The sequence below is a fragment of the Arachis ipaensis genome, chromosome B05 (genome assembly GCF_000816755.2).
Source record: "Arachis ipaensis cultivar K30076 chromosome B05, Araip1.1, whole genome shotgun sequence".
Lineage (NCBI taxonomy): Eukaryota > Viridiplantae > Streptophyta > Magnoliopsida > Fabales > Fabaceae > Arachis > Arachis ipaensis.
In genome coordinates, this window is record NC_029789.2 from 31,052,683 (window position 1) to 31,066,834 (window position 14,152).

Consider the following 14,152-nt stretch of genomic DNA (forward strand, 5'->3'; position numbering starts at 1 on the left):
GTCATATATTCTTTTAAATAGAATTAAAAAAATATATGGAAGAGAATATACTATATGATAAAAAATCACATTCGACAATATCAATTGAAAAATAAATGAAAAGATCTATATTCGTGCAGAAAATATGCAAAAGGAAAGAGAGCAGCCAAACACGGACATCAACGGCATGCTTTCCCGGGATTTGAGATGGAGTTTCATGGATGCTGAGCTGTCCGAGTTCAACGTAAATGACATTTTTCAAGGTAAAGGTAGTGGGTTGGAGGATGATATCAACTTTCTGTGTATGGCTGATCCTGATGAGAATAGTTTCAATCTGAACACTATCTTTGACGGTCTTGAAAAATGTGATGGAGATATGCATGTGCATGCCAATTATTAAGAAGCGAAAGTTCCCCTTCTTTTTACATGTATTCTCTTCAAGAAGCAGAAGTTCTTGTCCCCTTCTTCTAGTATGGTTCTATTTGAAAAATTGCTGGGGTTTGTTTTCTCAACTGTTAGTATCTGTTATGATAGATGAGTAAAAAAAATAAAATAAAAGAATGTTATAGCAATGTTGTCTTTAAGGTAAGGATGGATGTGAGTAGATATCTATCTTTAGATCAATAATGTATGAAAAACTTGAACAAAAATGATTTAATGATAGATATTTTATTCAAAGTCTTTTTGTTTTAAAACAAAAAATGTTTGATTTAATGAAGTCCTTCTAAAAAGTTAAAACAAAGGGAGCATAATTCAAAATGGGATTGAATCCGGACATTTATTTTGATTTGTTTAATAACAATTTGAGATTCTGAATTCTGATATTATAAGCGTTTTGGCTTTAAGTAGACAATTATCACAAATTTGAATTTGTAATTCTTTTATAATGAGAATTAAAATTATAGTGTGTATTTGTTACTCCCATTGACAAATAGTATTCAGTATAAGTTAGTTAATTAGAAAAATTAGATTGAGTTATTATCAAACTTCACCTGCAGGATTATAATTTACTTTTTAAGATCTTTTGGATATAGTGGTTATAGTTTCATAATGAGTACTACATATTAGAATTAATAGTTAGTATTAGAATGACATTTACCAAGTCATGCTAGATGTACAATTAATAGATTAGCTAAGCTACTACTTGTATTGCTGTACACATATATATATATCAACATCAATTCAATGAGAACAAGGTCTTTCATTTTTTTCCCAAATCAAGTTCAATATGGTATCAGATGGAATGATATTTCACTAACCTTCCTTCCGCAACGCCACGTTCTACGATCCCTTCCCTTCCGCAACGCCACGTTTCTTTCCCCAATTTTGCTTGAGAAACCTCTTCCCAATTTCCAATTTTCGATTCCCAATTTCACAACCCCTTTCTCTTTTTGTTTTCAATTCCCGATTCGCTTCCCATTTTCCTGTTCAAGATCCATGGAAGTTCCTCGATCGATGGAAGCCCCTCAATCGATGAGATTTTCTGTTCAAGATCCTTACGCACTACAACCTGGTGATCATTCTGGTTTGGTGTTGATCTCTCAACCATTACAAGAAGATAACTATGCATCTTGGAGTCGATCAATTCGCCTAGCGTTAAGTGGAAAGAGAAAATTGGAATTCATAGATGGATCCATCGCTAAACCAGATTCAACAATCGACCCTGTGCTTGCTGAATCGTGGCAATGCACGAATAATATGGTTACAACTTGGCTTCTAAACTCTATTTCAAAGGATATTGCTGCTAGCGTGATCTATGCTGGTTCTGCAGCTTTGTTATGGCAAGACCTAGAAACAAGATTCTCTCAAAGCAACGGTCCAAGAATCTTTGAGCTGAAAAAGGCTTTAGTTACCCTAACTCAAGGTAATCTCTCTGTTTCTCAGTACTTTACCAAATTAAAAACAATTTGGGAAGAATTCAACACATTTCGGCCACTTGCAATGTGCACATGTGGAGGAGCAAAAGCCTTCCAATCTCATCTTGATCAAGAACACGTCTTGTTCTTTCTAATGGGCTTGAATGATTCCTTCTCCAACATAAGAGGTCAAATTCTGTTATCGGACCCCCTTCCACCTATCTTGAAGATTTTCTCTTTGGTTCTTCAAGAAGAGCGACAACGCGCTATTGGCATGGCAAATTCTATTCCAATACCTCAACAAGTCGCTTTTGCTGTGAAGCCCGCTCCTGCAGCACATCGAGGCCAGCCAGCGAATCAATACAGAGAAAAAAGAAAGTGAGACCGCCCGCTCTGCACCCACTGTGGTCTACTTGGTCACACACAAGATAAATGCTATAAGCTCCATGGATATCCACCAGGGTACAGTCAGAACAAGCAAAGGAATCAGGTGAATCTTGTTGGTGAAACAATATCTGAGCAAGAGAAGGAGCATATAGCTAACAAAGACTTTGGGTTTTCTCTCACAGCATCTCAGTACCAACAACTCATGAGTCTATTGCAATCTCAACCAACGCTTTCCAGTAATGACAATCCTGAGATATGTGCAGGTAAAATTTTCTCAACTAGTTACTTGGATCCAAATCTTTTGACACATTCATGGATAATTGACTCAGGTGCTACCACCCATATAACCAATGTCTATGCCTTACTTAATAATCCAAAATCATTGTCAAACCATTATGTCTCATTACCTGACCATACTAGAATATGTGTTGTTGCCATGGGTACCATTCACATAAATAAGTCTTTGGTTCTTCATAATGTCATTTACATTTCCTCTTTTCGAGTCAATCTCATATCAGTCAGTAGTTTAATAAAATTTTTTAAGTATAGTGTCAACTTCTCTGACCTTTCTTTCACAATACAGGACCATATTTTCAAGAGGGTGATTGGCAAAGGTGATGAGTGTGGAGGTCTGTTCTTGTTGGAATCTCCTCACCATCAACTCTTCAATTCTGTCAAACACTCCAATTCTTTAGTTTGTCATGTAGATAGTTATACTTGGCATGCAAGATTAGGTCATGTGTCAGAAAATGTGTTTGTAAAATTGAGTCAGTTTCTTTCAAATAATCCATTGAAACTTGATCACTCAAGATGTGAGGTATGTCCCTTAGCAAAGTTTAAACGTTTGTCTTTTTATGCAAATAACAACTTGTGTCAATCTCCATTTGATTTGATCCATTGTGACATTTGGGGGCCATATCAGACTCCTACATATAATAAAATGAGATATTTTCTTACAATTGTTGATGATTATTCAAGGTTCACTTGGACTTACTTACTGAAGCATAAATCTGATGCAACAAATTTTTTGATCAATTTTATTTCTCTGGTTGAGACACAATTCAAAGCACAGGTGAAACAGATCCATTCAGACAATGCTAAGGAGTTAGCTCTCACTGATTTCATGCAACCCAAAGGAATACTCCACCAATTCTCCTGTGTTGAAAGACCTTAGCAGAACTCTGTTGTGGAGCGCAAACATCAACATTTGTTAAATGTAGCCTGCGCCCTATTTTTCCAGTCCAAGGTACCAATTCAATTCTGGGGAGAGTGCGTTCTCACAGCCACATTCCTCATCAACAGATTGCCCAGCCCTATTATTAATTTTCAAACTCCGTATGAAAGAATTTTCCAAAAGCAGCCAGATTACTAAGCTTTGAGAGTGTTTGGCTGTTTCTGCCATGCATCCACCCTATTATCTCAGCGAAATAAATTTTCTCCAAGAGCTATCAAAGCTATTTTTCTAGGCTACCCAGTTGGCTATAAAGGATACAAGTTGTATGATATAGAGAAGAAGAAGATTTTTATTTCTAGAGATGTAAGTTTCTCAGAAAATATATTCCCATTCCATTCCATCAATACTTTAGACCATTCCTTCATCCAAGAATTTCCTAACATAGTGTTACCCTCACCCATCCCTGACCCACACATACCCGCACTCACTGATCCTACCCTAACACACACCAATACCGAACCAATTCCAACAGAAACTACTGAAATAACAAACTTTGAGACTGTCCCAACCACCACAAACACTCACATTTTCGAAAATCAACCAACAACTACTATTAGGAGATCACAAAGACAAAGAAAACCTCCTAGCTACCTTATTGACTACCAATGCAACCAAGCTAACTCTATTTGTAACTTTGACACTGAGAGACACTTAACTCCATCATATGCTGCCTTTATTAGAAATGTCCAAGCCATTCCAGAACCAGTCTACTTCCATCAGGCAGTAAAATTTTCAGAGTAGAGAAAAGCAATGGATGAAGAGCTGAAAGCTATGGAAGATAATAACACTTGGACCCTGACTCAACTACCTCCAAACAAGCACACCATTGGATGTAGGTGGGTGTACAAAATCAAATGCAAGGCTGATGGCACTGTGGACAGGTATAGAGCGAGGCTAGTTGCAAAAGGGTACACACAACAAGCTGGAGTGGATTTTCGTGATACTTTCTCCCCAGTGGCCAAGCTTGCCACTGTTCGAGTTCTCCTATCCTTAGCAGCTATCAAAGGATGGTCTTTGTGGCAAATGGATGTAAACAACACCTTCTTAAATGGAGACCTCTTCGAAGAGGTGTACATGGAGCTGCCATTAGGACACAAGGACAGAAATAAAGGACTTGTTTGCAAGCTAAATCGTTCTATATATGGGCTACGTCAAGCTTCGTGACAGTGGTTTTTCAAGTTCTCAACTGCCTTGCTGAAGAATAACTTCAAACAGTCAAGAAATGATTATTCTCTCTTTTCTTATGGGTCTGGTACAGATGTGGTTTATCTACTGGTATATGTAGACGACATCATCCTAGCAAGTGCTTCTTCCACTATGCTGTCAAACGTTCAGAAACTGCTTCAATCCATCTTTAAACTCAAGATTCTTGGAGATCTAAAATACTTTTTTGGTCTAGAAATTGCTAAATCCACTGATGGCATCCATCTATGTCAGCGAAAATACACCCTTAACCTACTGCAAGACACTAATTTCACAACTTGTAAACCAACTGCATTACCAATGGAACCTAACCTGAAGTTGAGCTCAACAGATGGCACCCATTTGAGTGATCCATCCTTATATCGAAGACTGGTGGGCAGGCTAATGTACTTAACAATATCTAGACCTGAAATCACTTATGCAGTTAACACCTTGAGTCAGTTCATGAAAAGTCCAAACTCGTCCCACATGGATGCTCTCCACCACATCCTTCGGTACTTGAAGGGAAGTCCAGGACAAGCTTTGTTTTTTCCAGCCAACTCCGACATACGGCTCATGGCATATGCTGATTCAGATTGGGTAGGGTGTCCAGACACCAGACGCAGTGTCGCAGGCTACTGTACTTTCATTGGCAACTCTTTAATATCCTAGAAATCAAGCAAACAGACTACAATATCAAGATCCTCAGCTGAAGCAGAGTACAGGGCATTAGCAGCAGTGGCGGCTGAACTTAGTTGGTTAAAAAGATTGATGTTTGATTTCAATGTTATCATTGATTCTGCCATGTTATTTTGTGATTCCCAATCAGCTATACACATAGCTACCAATCCGATTTTTCATGAGCGCACAAAGCACATAGTAGTTGATTGTCACTTCATCCGAGAGAGAGTAGTTGCTGGATTTATCAAATTGATACATTAACTGTTGTTATGATAAAAATTAAAATGTCCGATGGATTATGATCTTTTATATATATGTAAAATTTATTTATTTTTTGTCAACACTATTTTGAAACATTTAAAAATATTCTTAATATTTAATCTTTTTTCAATTTTTTCGTAATATTTTTTATAAGTTTCAAAGCCCCAGCCTTATCTTACTGCTTATCTTACTACCGTCGCATCGTGATACTACGTCACCCCACCACTACCATCGACTCCTCACCTCACTACCACTGTCACCGACTCCTCACCTCATTAATGCATACTTTGCATTACCCACTACACCTTAATATTAATAATAACCACACTTCTTCACCCCAATACATCCTCTCATTGCCACTGTTGCACCGTCGCACCACTTTCAGCCGACTCTTTGGATCTCTCTTTCACTTTCTCTTGATTTTAATTTTCTCTTCAATTTTATTTCTCTTTTTCTCTACTTTTATTATTGTAATTGTTGATGATTTTAAGTGGAGTATAATTAGATGTGTGATAGTGGAAGCATGCAGTTGTAGTTTTGATGGTAAGGAAACAAGTGACAGAAGTTGTGGAGAAAATAAAAATGGAAGCAGTGATGTGTTTGTGTGTGAGAGAGAAAGAGATTTTACTGATCCAAAGGACATAATATTGTCACTTTTCAAATTCAAAAAAATATCACATGATAGTCAAAAGTGTATAGAAACGTATATAAATAACACACAGATACAAGCGTGTACACGCATACACAAAGGGAACTTAGATATCTCGATTGAGCTAGTATAAAAATCAATAAAATCTGACTCTATAGAATCGTCTTCTATCGAGGACACACATAAAAATAAGAGAAAAACTGCTACTAGCTAACCAAATGTCCAACTCTCCTTCATCTTGATCAGTTTGCCTATCGATGAGGCACAATACTGTCTGCATCTAAAAAAAATAATATGAATAAAAATGGAAAAGAACCTAAACATTTTCAATAAGATAATGAAATTGGATAAAAGCTACATAAAAAAATATGAATATTTAGGTATCCTAACTCCCAAATCACAAAGTCTAGGGTTTATCCAGGCAGTGTTTATTTTTGGTATACATGTCCATCAAAACATAGATACGGAAGTACATGTATGGTGTTTGTTTAGTAAGACAAAAATTATGAAAAACACGGTCATACACAAGTACTCATTAAAAACATGTATTTTGTGTCTCTCTAAAAGGCTGAGACACAAATTTCTAACTTGAGATACTAATTTTTTTACAATTTTATCCTTCTACTGCCCTCTACTGCCGCTGGTTTGGAGCTTCCATGGTACTGCCCCCACCCTTTCCTTGGCAATTTGTCTTCTCTAAAGAGAGCTTCTCCTCTGCCTCATCCTCCCTCGTATGTCTCTATTCTTATTCCTCTTCAAGATTTTTGCAGATGGAGAACAACCATAGATTTATGGTTCTACCTCTCCTCTCCTCTCTACATCTTCGTTGTCTCCTTCTTCCCTCAGCTCATTGTCTTGCTTGCATCTCATTACTTGTCATCTCAACCTATAGTCTTTGAGTTTGAATTTTTTTTATTTTTATCTTTTATTGAAAAAACTGAATCTATGTGTCTTTTTTTCATTTAAGACAAAATTGAAGTTTTTGTTAATTTTATATCTATTGAATTTAATTTGAATTTGTGTAAAAATAGAAATGGATGCTTCTGAATTACTCCAAAGACAACATTGCTATGAATTTAATTTTATTATTATGCATATTGAATTTTAGTTTGAATCAGAGTTTTGTAGTTTCTGGGTTTGATTTAAAGGTGGTGGTAGTTTTCAATAATTCTGAAAAAAAGAATAAGAAAGGTAGAAGCGATGATGGTGATGCCAAAATAATAAGGGTAAAATTAAATTTTAATATAATAATAAATTGTGTGTTGTCCTATCTAACTTACCAAACACAATATAAAATTAGTGTCTTCTTATGTCTATGTACTCTTGTGTATCTATGTCTATGTCTCATTTATATTGAGATAACAACCAAACATAACCCCAAATTCTTTAAGGGTACACACCTATATTCAAACTCATATCAATTGTCTAGTGATTTTCTTCATAACTCCTTCTTACCTCCTTTTATCCAACAATACACAAATAAAACATATAATTTTTAATCCACACTTTACAGTTTGTTTCCATAGTAGTAAACAACACTTAATCTCTTAATTAGGCAATCACAATCAATTAATTAGACGCAAACAATAACATGATGCATACTTATTGTAATGACTCAATTTTCAGTATGTGTAGATCATACCAAAAATTGAGTGCTACTAATTTATTTTTCTAATTATTATCTATTATTTATTATATGAGTCTGATTCATTATTAAAGGCGTAGTTATTTTGCAAGGTACTTTTTTTTAAAAAAGCATTTGGATTAATAAACGGAATCATGCATAATCTATTCGCAATAATAATAGACAGAACAGTTATGAATAATCACACTTAAATACATCTCAAGCAGTTAATAACATTTAGTTGTCCAGCTTTCATTAGAGTATAGATCTTAGTTAGAACACCCCTAAAAATAACTAAATAATAACTATACACACACACACACACACACACACACACACACATATATATATATATATATACATACGACATTCTAGGCTTTGACCTGTTTAAGAAGTCCCTAAACTGGCACCTAGGCTAACCTAGACTCTATACTCACCTAGTCCCTCTAAACTACTAAAGCGAGGAAAAGTATGTTCTAGGTCTTTAAAACTTGAGTCAGGTTGAATGTCATCAAAAGGCAGAACATCTTCTACTAATCCTCTACACAATCATACATTATCTTAGAGTATACCACTGGTACTTTATTGAGTGGCTGCATAACAGCAACGTCATACGGAGGACTTAGGTTAAAGTTCGTAGATAAACGAGGTATAGATGTTGGCTGGTCTCAAGACATATACATAAAAATAGATAACAGAGCTCACCCTAGACTCAGAAGACTACCTAGAGCGGAATCCTCTTTGCAAAACGACCATCAGTGGAGTACGGAAGAGTACTCTTGCTTCCATCTGAAGGGGGAAGAGAGAGAGAAGGGATAAGAACTAGGGAGTTCTTAGTAGGGACGGAATTATTGGTTACGTTCATTAATTCGGTGTTGTTTAGCAAACAAATAGCAGAATACAGAAAAGTAGTAAATAGAAGATACAGATAAATAGAGAAAATAGAAAAAATAGAAAATAGAACACAAACAGAAAAATACAAGAAAATAAAACACAGACACAGAAAATAGAATACAAACAAAGAAAGCATATATTCATACAACAATTATAACAAAGGAAATGAACAACCAAGTATGATGCATGTCTGACCTAAGCAGGCCATGAGCTCACGTGTCAGTTTACACCCTACAACTCGACATTACCTGGGAACTAGTCCTAGATATGGCTTCATCTTTGTATGTGAACTTCGACCTACAAAAATGGCGCCCCTGTAAGTGAACTTCGGCTTACAAGAATAGTCTAAACACAACACAACTTTCTGTTGGTGAACTTCGACTTACAAAAATTGCATCCCTGTAAGTGAACTTCGGCTTACAGGAATAGCAACTCTCTGTAGGTGAACTTTGGTCTACAGAAATAACGCTCCTGTAAGTAAACTTTGGCTTACAGGATTCACAACTCTCTGTAGGTAAAATTTGGCCTACAGAAAGCAACACCCTAAGATACATAATTGATATTCACTGTAGGTGAACTCCGGCCTACAGAAATAACAACTCACTGTAGGTGAACTTTGGCCTACATGACCTCTAAGGCTAACAGGAAAGCAGCAGATGAACATACAATAGAATATCATGCCACAAAGCTTAACTCTTTGTTTTTATACTCTTTTCCTCTATTATCTTTGTTATATTACTCTTTTCTCTTTGTCTCTTTACTCTGCTCTGATTACTCTTTTCTCTGTTTAAAGTACGTCTTTATAGCTTATGTAAATTTTGGTATGAATAGTTAGCCTGTCCCAAGTATAGGTTCATTAAGTCTATACTGAAACAGTTTAACTTTTCATATTATACCTAACCCTAGGCACAACTCAAATACTAACTATGTTCGTCCTAGTTTGTTCACTAATCACTATTTGTTTTTGCCATTAAAACTTTACCGACTTTTTCTTCGATTCTTATTTTTTTCTTCGACTTTTTATCTTTCTTTTATCTTTGCCTCACTTATAAATACCATGAAATGTGGATTCATCAATAATCTCATGCAAAACAGTCACAATATTCCTTTAATATCTCTACCATTTCTTTTTTGAAATCATCAAGGAACATCTTGCTCACATATGTTGGTCTAGGATGATCACCGTTACCAATATCTACCTCCTCCAAAGGATCCTGCACCTCAACTTTTTTCACATTGTCAGTATTATTTTTTTCAAAACCTAAAAGACCATTATCATATATACAATCATAAGGTACACTATCAATGTACCCTTCTCTGTCTGCCATATAGGCTGACAGCCGAGCCAATTGGCTCATCAAACTCATAATCTAAGTCTCTCCTAAGGTCGTATCCACCCCGGTCTTAGGGACCAAAATAAAACCATTCATATCTATTTTGCACATCTCAATATTTTCAGGATTAAATTCTTTGGTGTCAACTATTAGTGGCTTGACTCCAGGATTATACATCCTGAACTCCACATGCATCTCATCATAGTAACAGGTACTATTGTCAGCAAGAACTTCTTCCACTCCTCCATATTCATCCCAGAAAATCAATTTTTGATGTAAAGTGAATGGAATAGCACCCATTCCATGAATCTAATCACGTCCCAAAAGCAAGTTAAAACTAGCTTTAGATGGAACAACAACAAATAGAGTTGGCCTATTGACAGAACCGACCTCAATTGATAGCAGGACCACACCTCTAATAGAAGAAATCCTTCCATTAAAATATGTCACCCCAATGCTACTTTTGATCAAATCTTTTTCAGTCTTTCCAAGCCTTCCCATCATTCTTTCAGGTATGAGATTGATAGCAGCTCCCTCGTCAATCAAAATCTTATTGACTATTCTTCCATCAGCACGAGCCTTGATATGCAGTAGACACAAATATTCCTTGTCATCTTCAGTAGGCTTCTCAAACAATTCTTCACTACACATATTGTCATCTAGAAATAAGCATTTGCTTCCAGGAAAGACATCATAACAATCATCTTCTAATGATTCCACTTTCTGGACTTGACTATACTCCTCAGGTAGTATTGACACCATAGTTATAGGTTGCTTAACACCAAATATCACTTCTAAGCTGTCATCTTTTTCTCCCTTGTTTTCAACCATTACCTTCTTTCGCAGCAAGATTCTTCTTTACATTTTTATTGCATTTAGGGTGATTGGAAGAATTGCCTATTTCTGCAGACTTAGCCATGGTTGGCAAAGGAGAAAAATGTCCATTGTATAGATCTAAAGGAACATACTCAGGTATATTCTCTTTTTGCTCAAAGGTTGTAAAAGGAGAATACCTTAGAATATTTTGACAATTTGGCTAAGAAGAATAATTAGGAACCTACTGCATGTTAGGATTATAACAAGAATAAATTGGCTTTGAGGGAATAGGTATATTTTTTTGGAACATATACACTACCTCCATCTTGTGCATGATTCATGTTCCATAACTAGGACTCATAGTACTTGGGCTTAAAAGGTCTAGGCCTCACCCACTTATTTTTTCCTCTTGAGAAAGTGGTAGGTTGATTCTACACATTTTTCACATTCTGGACCCATTTATTATTTGAAATTTTAGTGGGAGGAACCCTTGTTTTTTGAGAAAATCCATCGAGTTTTCCATCAATCATGACTACAGTCTTTATCTTCTGGTTGATGGGTTGTATCCCAGCGTTGTCAACACACTTGTTCAAAGAAGTCTAACCGCCCAACTTTTGTTTTCCGTCAGCTATCTTTCGTTTTAGCTCGTTAGTCTCATTCTCTTTTTCAGCAATCTTCTTTTTCAACTCAGCCTTTTCTTTCTCTTCAACTTTGTACTTTTCAAACTCTTTTGCGGCTTCCTTGTCAAAAATAGCACTGCACTTTGGGCACATAGCGATGGTACTGTCAGATTCTTTAATTCTTAACAAAAAATCTAATAAATCCTCACCAGAACGAGGATAAACTGGCTTCTTGCCTTGCTCAAAAGTCCTCAGGTCTTTATTTTTATTTTGAGAACTAGACATTATTGGATCAATTCCTACCATATTGACTGACAAATTGAATGGCTCAACATAATTTGAATCAGCAGCAAATGGTTTAGTGTCCAGCTTCATAGCAATTTTATCCTCAAACTTCAACCTTCCCTCCTCAATGGCTTTTTGTATCAAATTCCTGAAATGGACGCAATTATTAGTGGTGTGTGAGAATACCTAATGAAACTTACAAAATTTTTTATTCTTTATTTCATCAGCTGATGGCATCTTTTTTTCTTCCGGTAAAATAAGCTGCTTATTTTTTAATAAAACCTCAAATATTTGATCCGCCTTAGAAATATCAAAAGAATAAGTCTTATTTTCAACTTTAGAATATGAAGAAACTTTTTTTTTTCCTTTAACAGGCTTCAAAGATTTGCATACATAAGGAGGACCCCATGTAATTCAGCAATAAAAACTTCTTTTTCATTTGAATCACTGCTATCGGAAAATCAATCAACATATGCAACCTTTTTAGAACCCTTTTTGAATTTTTTTTTCTTTCTTAATTTGCTCTATTAGTAGCCATTTTGACAATTTCAGTTTCTGGAATCAGAGTAAAACACTTATTTCTCATGTTTCTAAACTGTGCCAAATAAGTATCAATGGATTCTCCCTCTGCACGTTTGACAGAGAATAAATTCGTAAGGCTAACTTTCAATTCACCTAAAAAAATTGATCATGAAAATTTCTTTCTAACTGCACCCCAACAATGAATAGAATTTGGTCTTAAATTGGAGAATCATGTAAATGCATTTTTTGTTAAAGAAGAAGAAAAATATCTCATCTTGAGATATTCATTCAAAGCTGCTTCCCCAATTTCAACAATATATCGAGCAATATGCTCTACTGTGGACTCATTTTCTTCTCCATAAAATTTTGTAAGAAATTTTGGAATTTTTCAACCCCTTGGAAGCTCTGTTTGTTGGACACATTCAGAAAAAGCAGACACGAAATATGACCTATTTAAGCAACCAACATTAAATCCCAAACGATTTAAAACTTGTTTGACATTCCTAGCTAGATTATAATGCCCCCTAACTTGTTTTGCCTAAGTCTTTCCAACATATCATCAGCATTTTGACCATGTCTAGGCATATGAACGTCATAATTAGGAATTTCTCTACCATTTTGGTTGACATTATCAAGCCCTAAACCATGGTTATCATTTTCTTCTAAATTTACCACAGTAGCAATTCTATTAACTTGCTTGTTTAATTGTTTAATTCTAGAATTTGTGTTTTCTAAAAGAGGATTCAAAACCGTTACCATTTGATGAGTTAACATATTTACTAGATCATGGTGGCTTTCATCCAGCTGTTGCCTAATATTTGCTAAAGATCTAACAGTTTGATTGGATTAATTAACTGGCATTGCTCTTGACATGTCAAGAAACACAGACCTAAAATTTTCTACCGTAGTAACAGTAGGTGTAGTATAATTAGATGCGCTGTTATTTCATGTGTTAATAGCATGTGAAAAATTTTGTTGTGACATGTGTGAACCTGACACCCCAGAAATAGGTACATTTGACATGCCATATGCATTCTGGTAAAGAAGATTTTGAAAAATTGAGTAGAGAGGCACATGCAATCCATGTGTCACCATGGGGGGACATACCCCGGTGGCAATCCATAAGGCGGCCATCCCATGGTGTTTATGTGAGTTGCATTTAACCCTGGATGGGCATGGCCAACACCATCATGCCTCATTGACAGGAAGGTAGGCTCTGCGTTTGAAATTATGGGAGAATTCTCGAACTCATTTTCTCTAGTTTCATCGCTGGAAGTAGAAAAAGATACTGCAGAAGTATTTGACATGTCAATTGACGTTGATTTCTTTATCTCTGGAAACATAATCTTCCCACTACATAGCCACATGCAAATTCAAAATACCTCATTTTCTCTTTTGACAAACTATAATCTCTTGATAAGGTCCCACTGGGCGTGCTAATTTGTTTTACTCAATTTTTTGTTAATGTTTAAAAGAAAATGTTGGTATCTCAATGTCGCAATTGTATCGTCAATAAGAATTAAAAAAAAATTGAAGGTAACAAATAAACAAAGAAATGCAATGTGCCAGAGGCAAAGTAAATTGTAGAAATTAAAACAAACGAGAAATTAAAGAGAAGATGAAGAAAGAAATATAAATGTAAAAAGAAGAACAAGTAAAAGTAGAGAAATTTTATTAATAAAAACGAGAAAGAAACAAATTACAAATGTCTGAATTCAGAGGAATTACTTAAGATTCCCAATTTTACTCTGTGATGCCAAGGGGCTGAGAACGTTTTGGGTTTCTAAGTATTTTCCAAAAGAACTGAACTCTCTACAACATATGCTTA

At 35.5% G+C, this 14,152-nt stretch overlaps 3 protein-coding genes across 4 annotated transcripts in view; all 3 read left to right on the plus strand.

Moving 5' to 3' along the window:
• The window catches only part of LOC107641803 (ethylene-responsive transcription factor WRI1-like), a 10,209-nt gene extending 9,591 nt beyond the window's left edge, over positions 1 to 618 (plus strand). For both annotated transcript variants that reach the window (XM_021123503.1, XM_016345257.2), the window contains exon 8: positions 120 to 618. In XM_021123503.1, coding sequence (XP_020979162.1) covers positions 120 to 379 — 260 coding nt within the window. In that variant the 3' untranslated portion in view covers positions 380 to 618. The remainder of the gene's footprint in view (positions 1 to 119) is intronic.
• Positions 1,435 to 3,396, plus strand: LOC107640454. Its single transcript, XM_016343975.1, has 5 exons — positions 1,435 to 2,179; positions 2,297 to 2,485; positions 2,552 to 2,688; positions 2,806 to 3,039; positions 3,145 to 3,396. The coding sequence occupies exons 1-5, from the start codon at positions 1,435 to 1,437 to the stop codon at positions 3,394 to 3,396; spliced, it is 1,557 nt and encodes a 518-aa protein (XP_016199461.1).
• LOC107640453 (uncharacterized mitochondrial protein AtMg00810-like) lies at positions 4,207 to 5,310 on the plus strand. Its single transcript, XM_016343974.1, has 2 exons — positions 4,207 to 4,588; positions 4,715 to 5,310. Exons 1-2 carry the CDS (start codon positions 4,207 to 4,209, stop codon positions 5,308 to 5,310), a joined length of 978 nt encoding a protein of 325 aa, XP_016199460.1.

Bases quoted from the DNA above. Each gene is read 5' to 3' on its own strand.
- LOC107640454 (XM_016343975.1), top strand. From the start codon at position 1,435: ATGGAAGCCCCTCAATCGATGAGATTTTCTGTTCAAGATCCTTACGCA. The intron at 2,180-2,296 runs GCCAGCCAGCGA...GATATCCACCAG, and splicing joins CGCTCCTGCAGCACATCGAG to GGTACAGTCAGAACAAGCAA. The intron at 3,040-3,144 runs GTATGTCCCTTA...GGGCCATATCAG, and splicing joins TTGATCACTCAAGATGTGAG to ACTCCTACATATAATAAAAT.
- LOC107640453 (XM_016343974.1), top strand. From the start codon at position 4,207: ATGGATGAAGAGCTGAAAGCTATGGAAGATAATAACACTTGGACCCTG. The intron at 4,589-4,714 runs GTTCTATATATG...GGTCTGGTACAG, and splicing joins ACTTGTTTGCAAGCTAAATC to ATGTGGTTTATCTACTGGTA.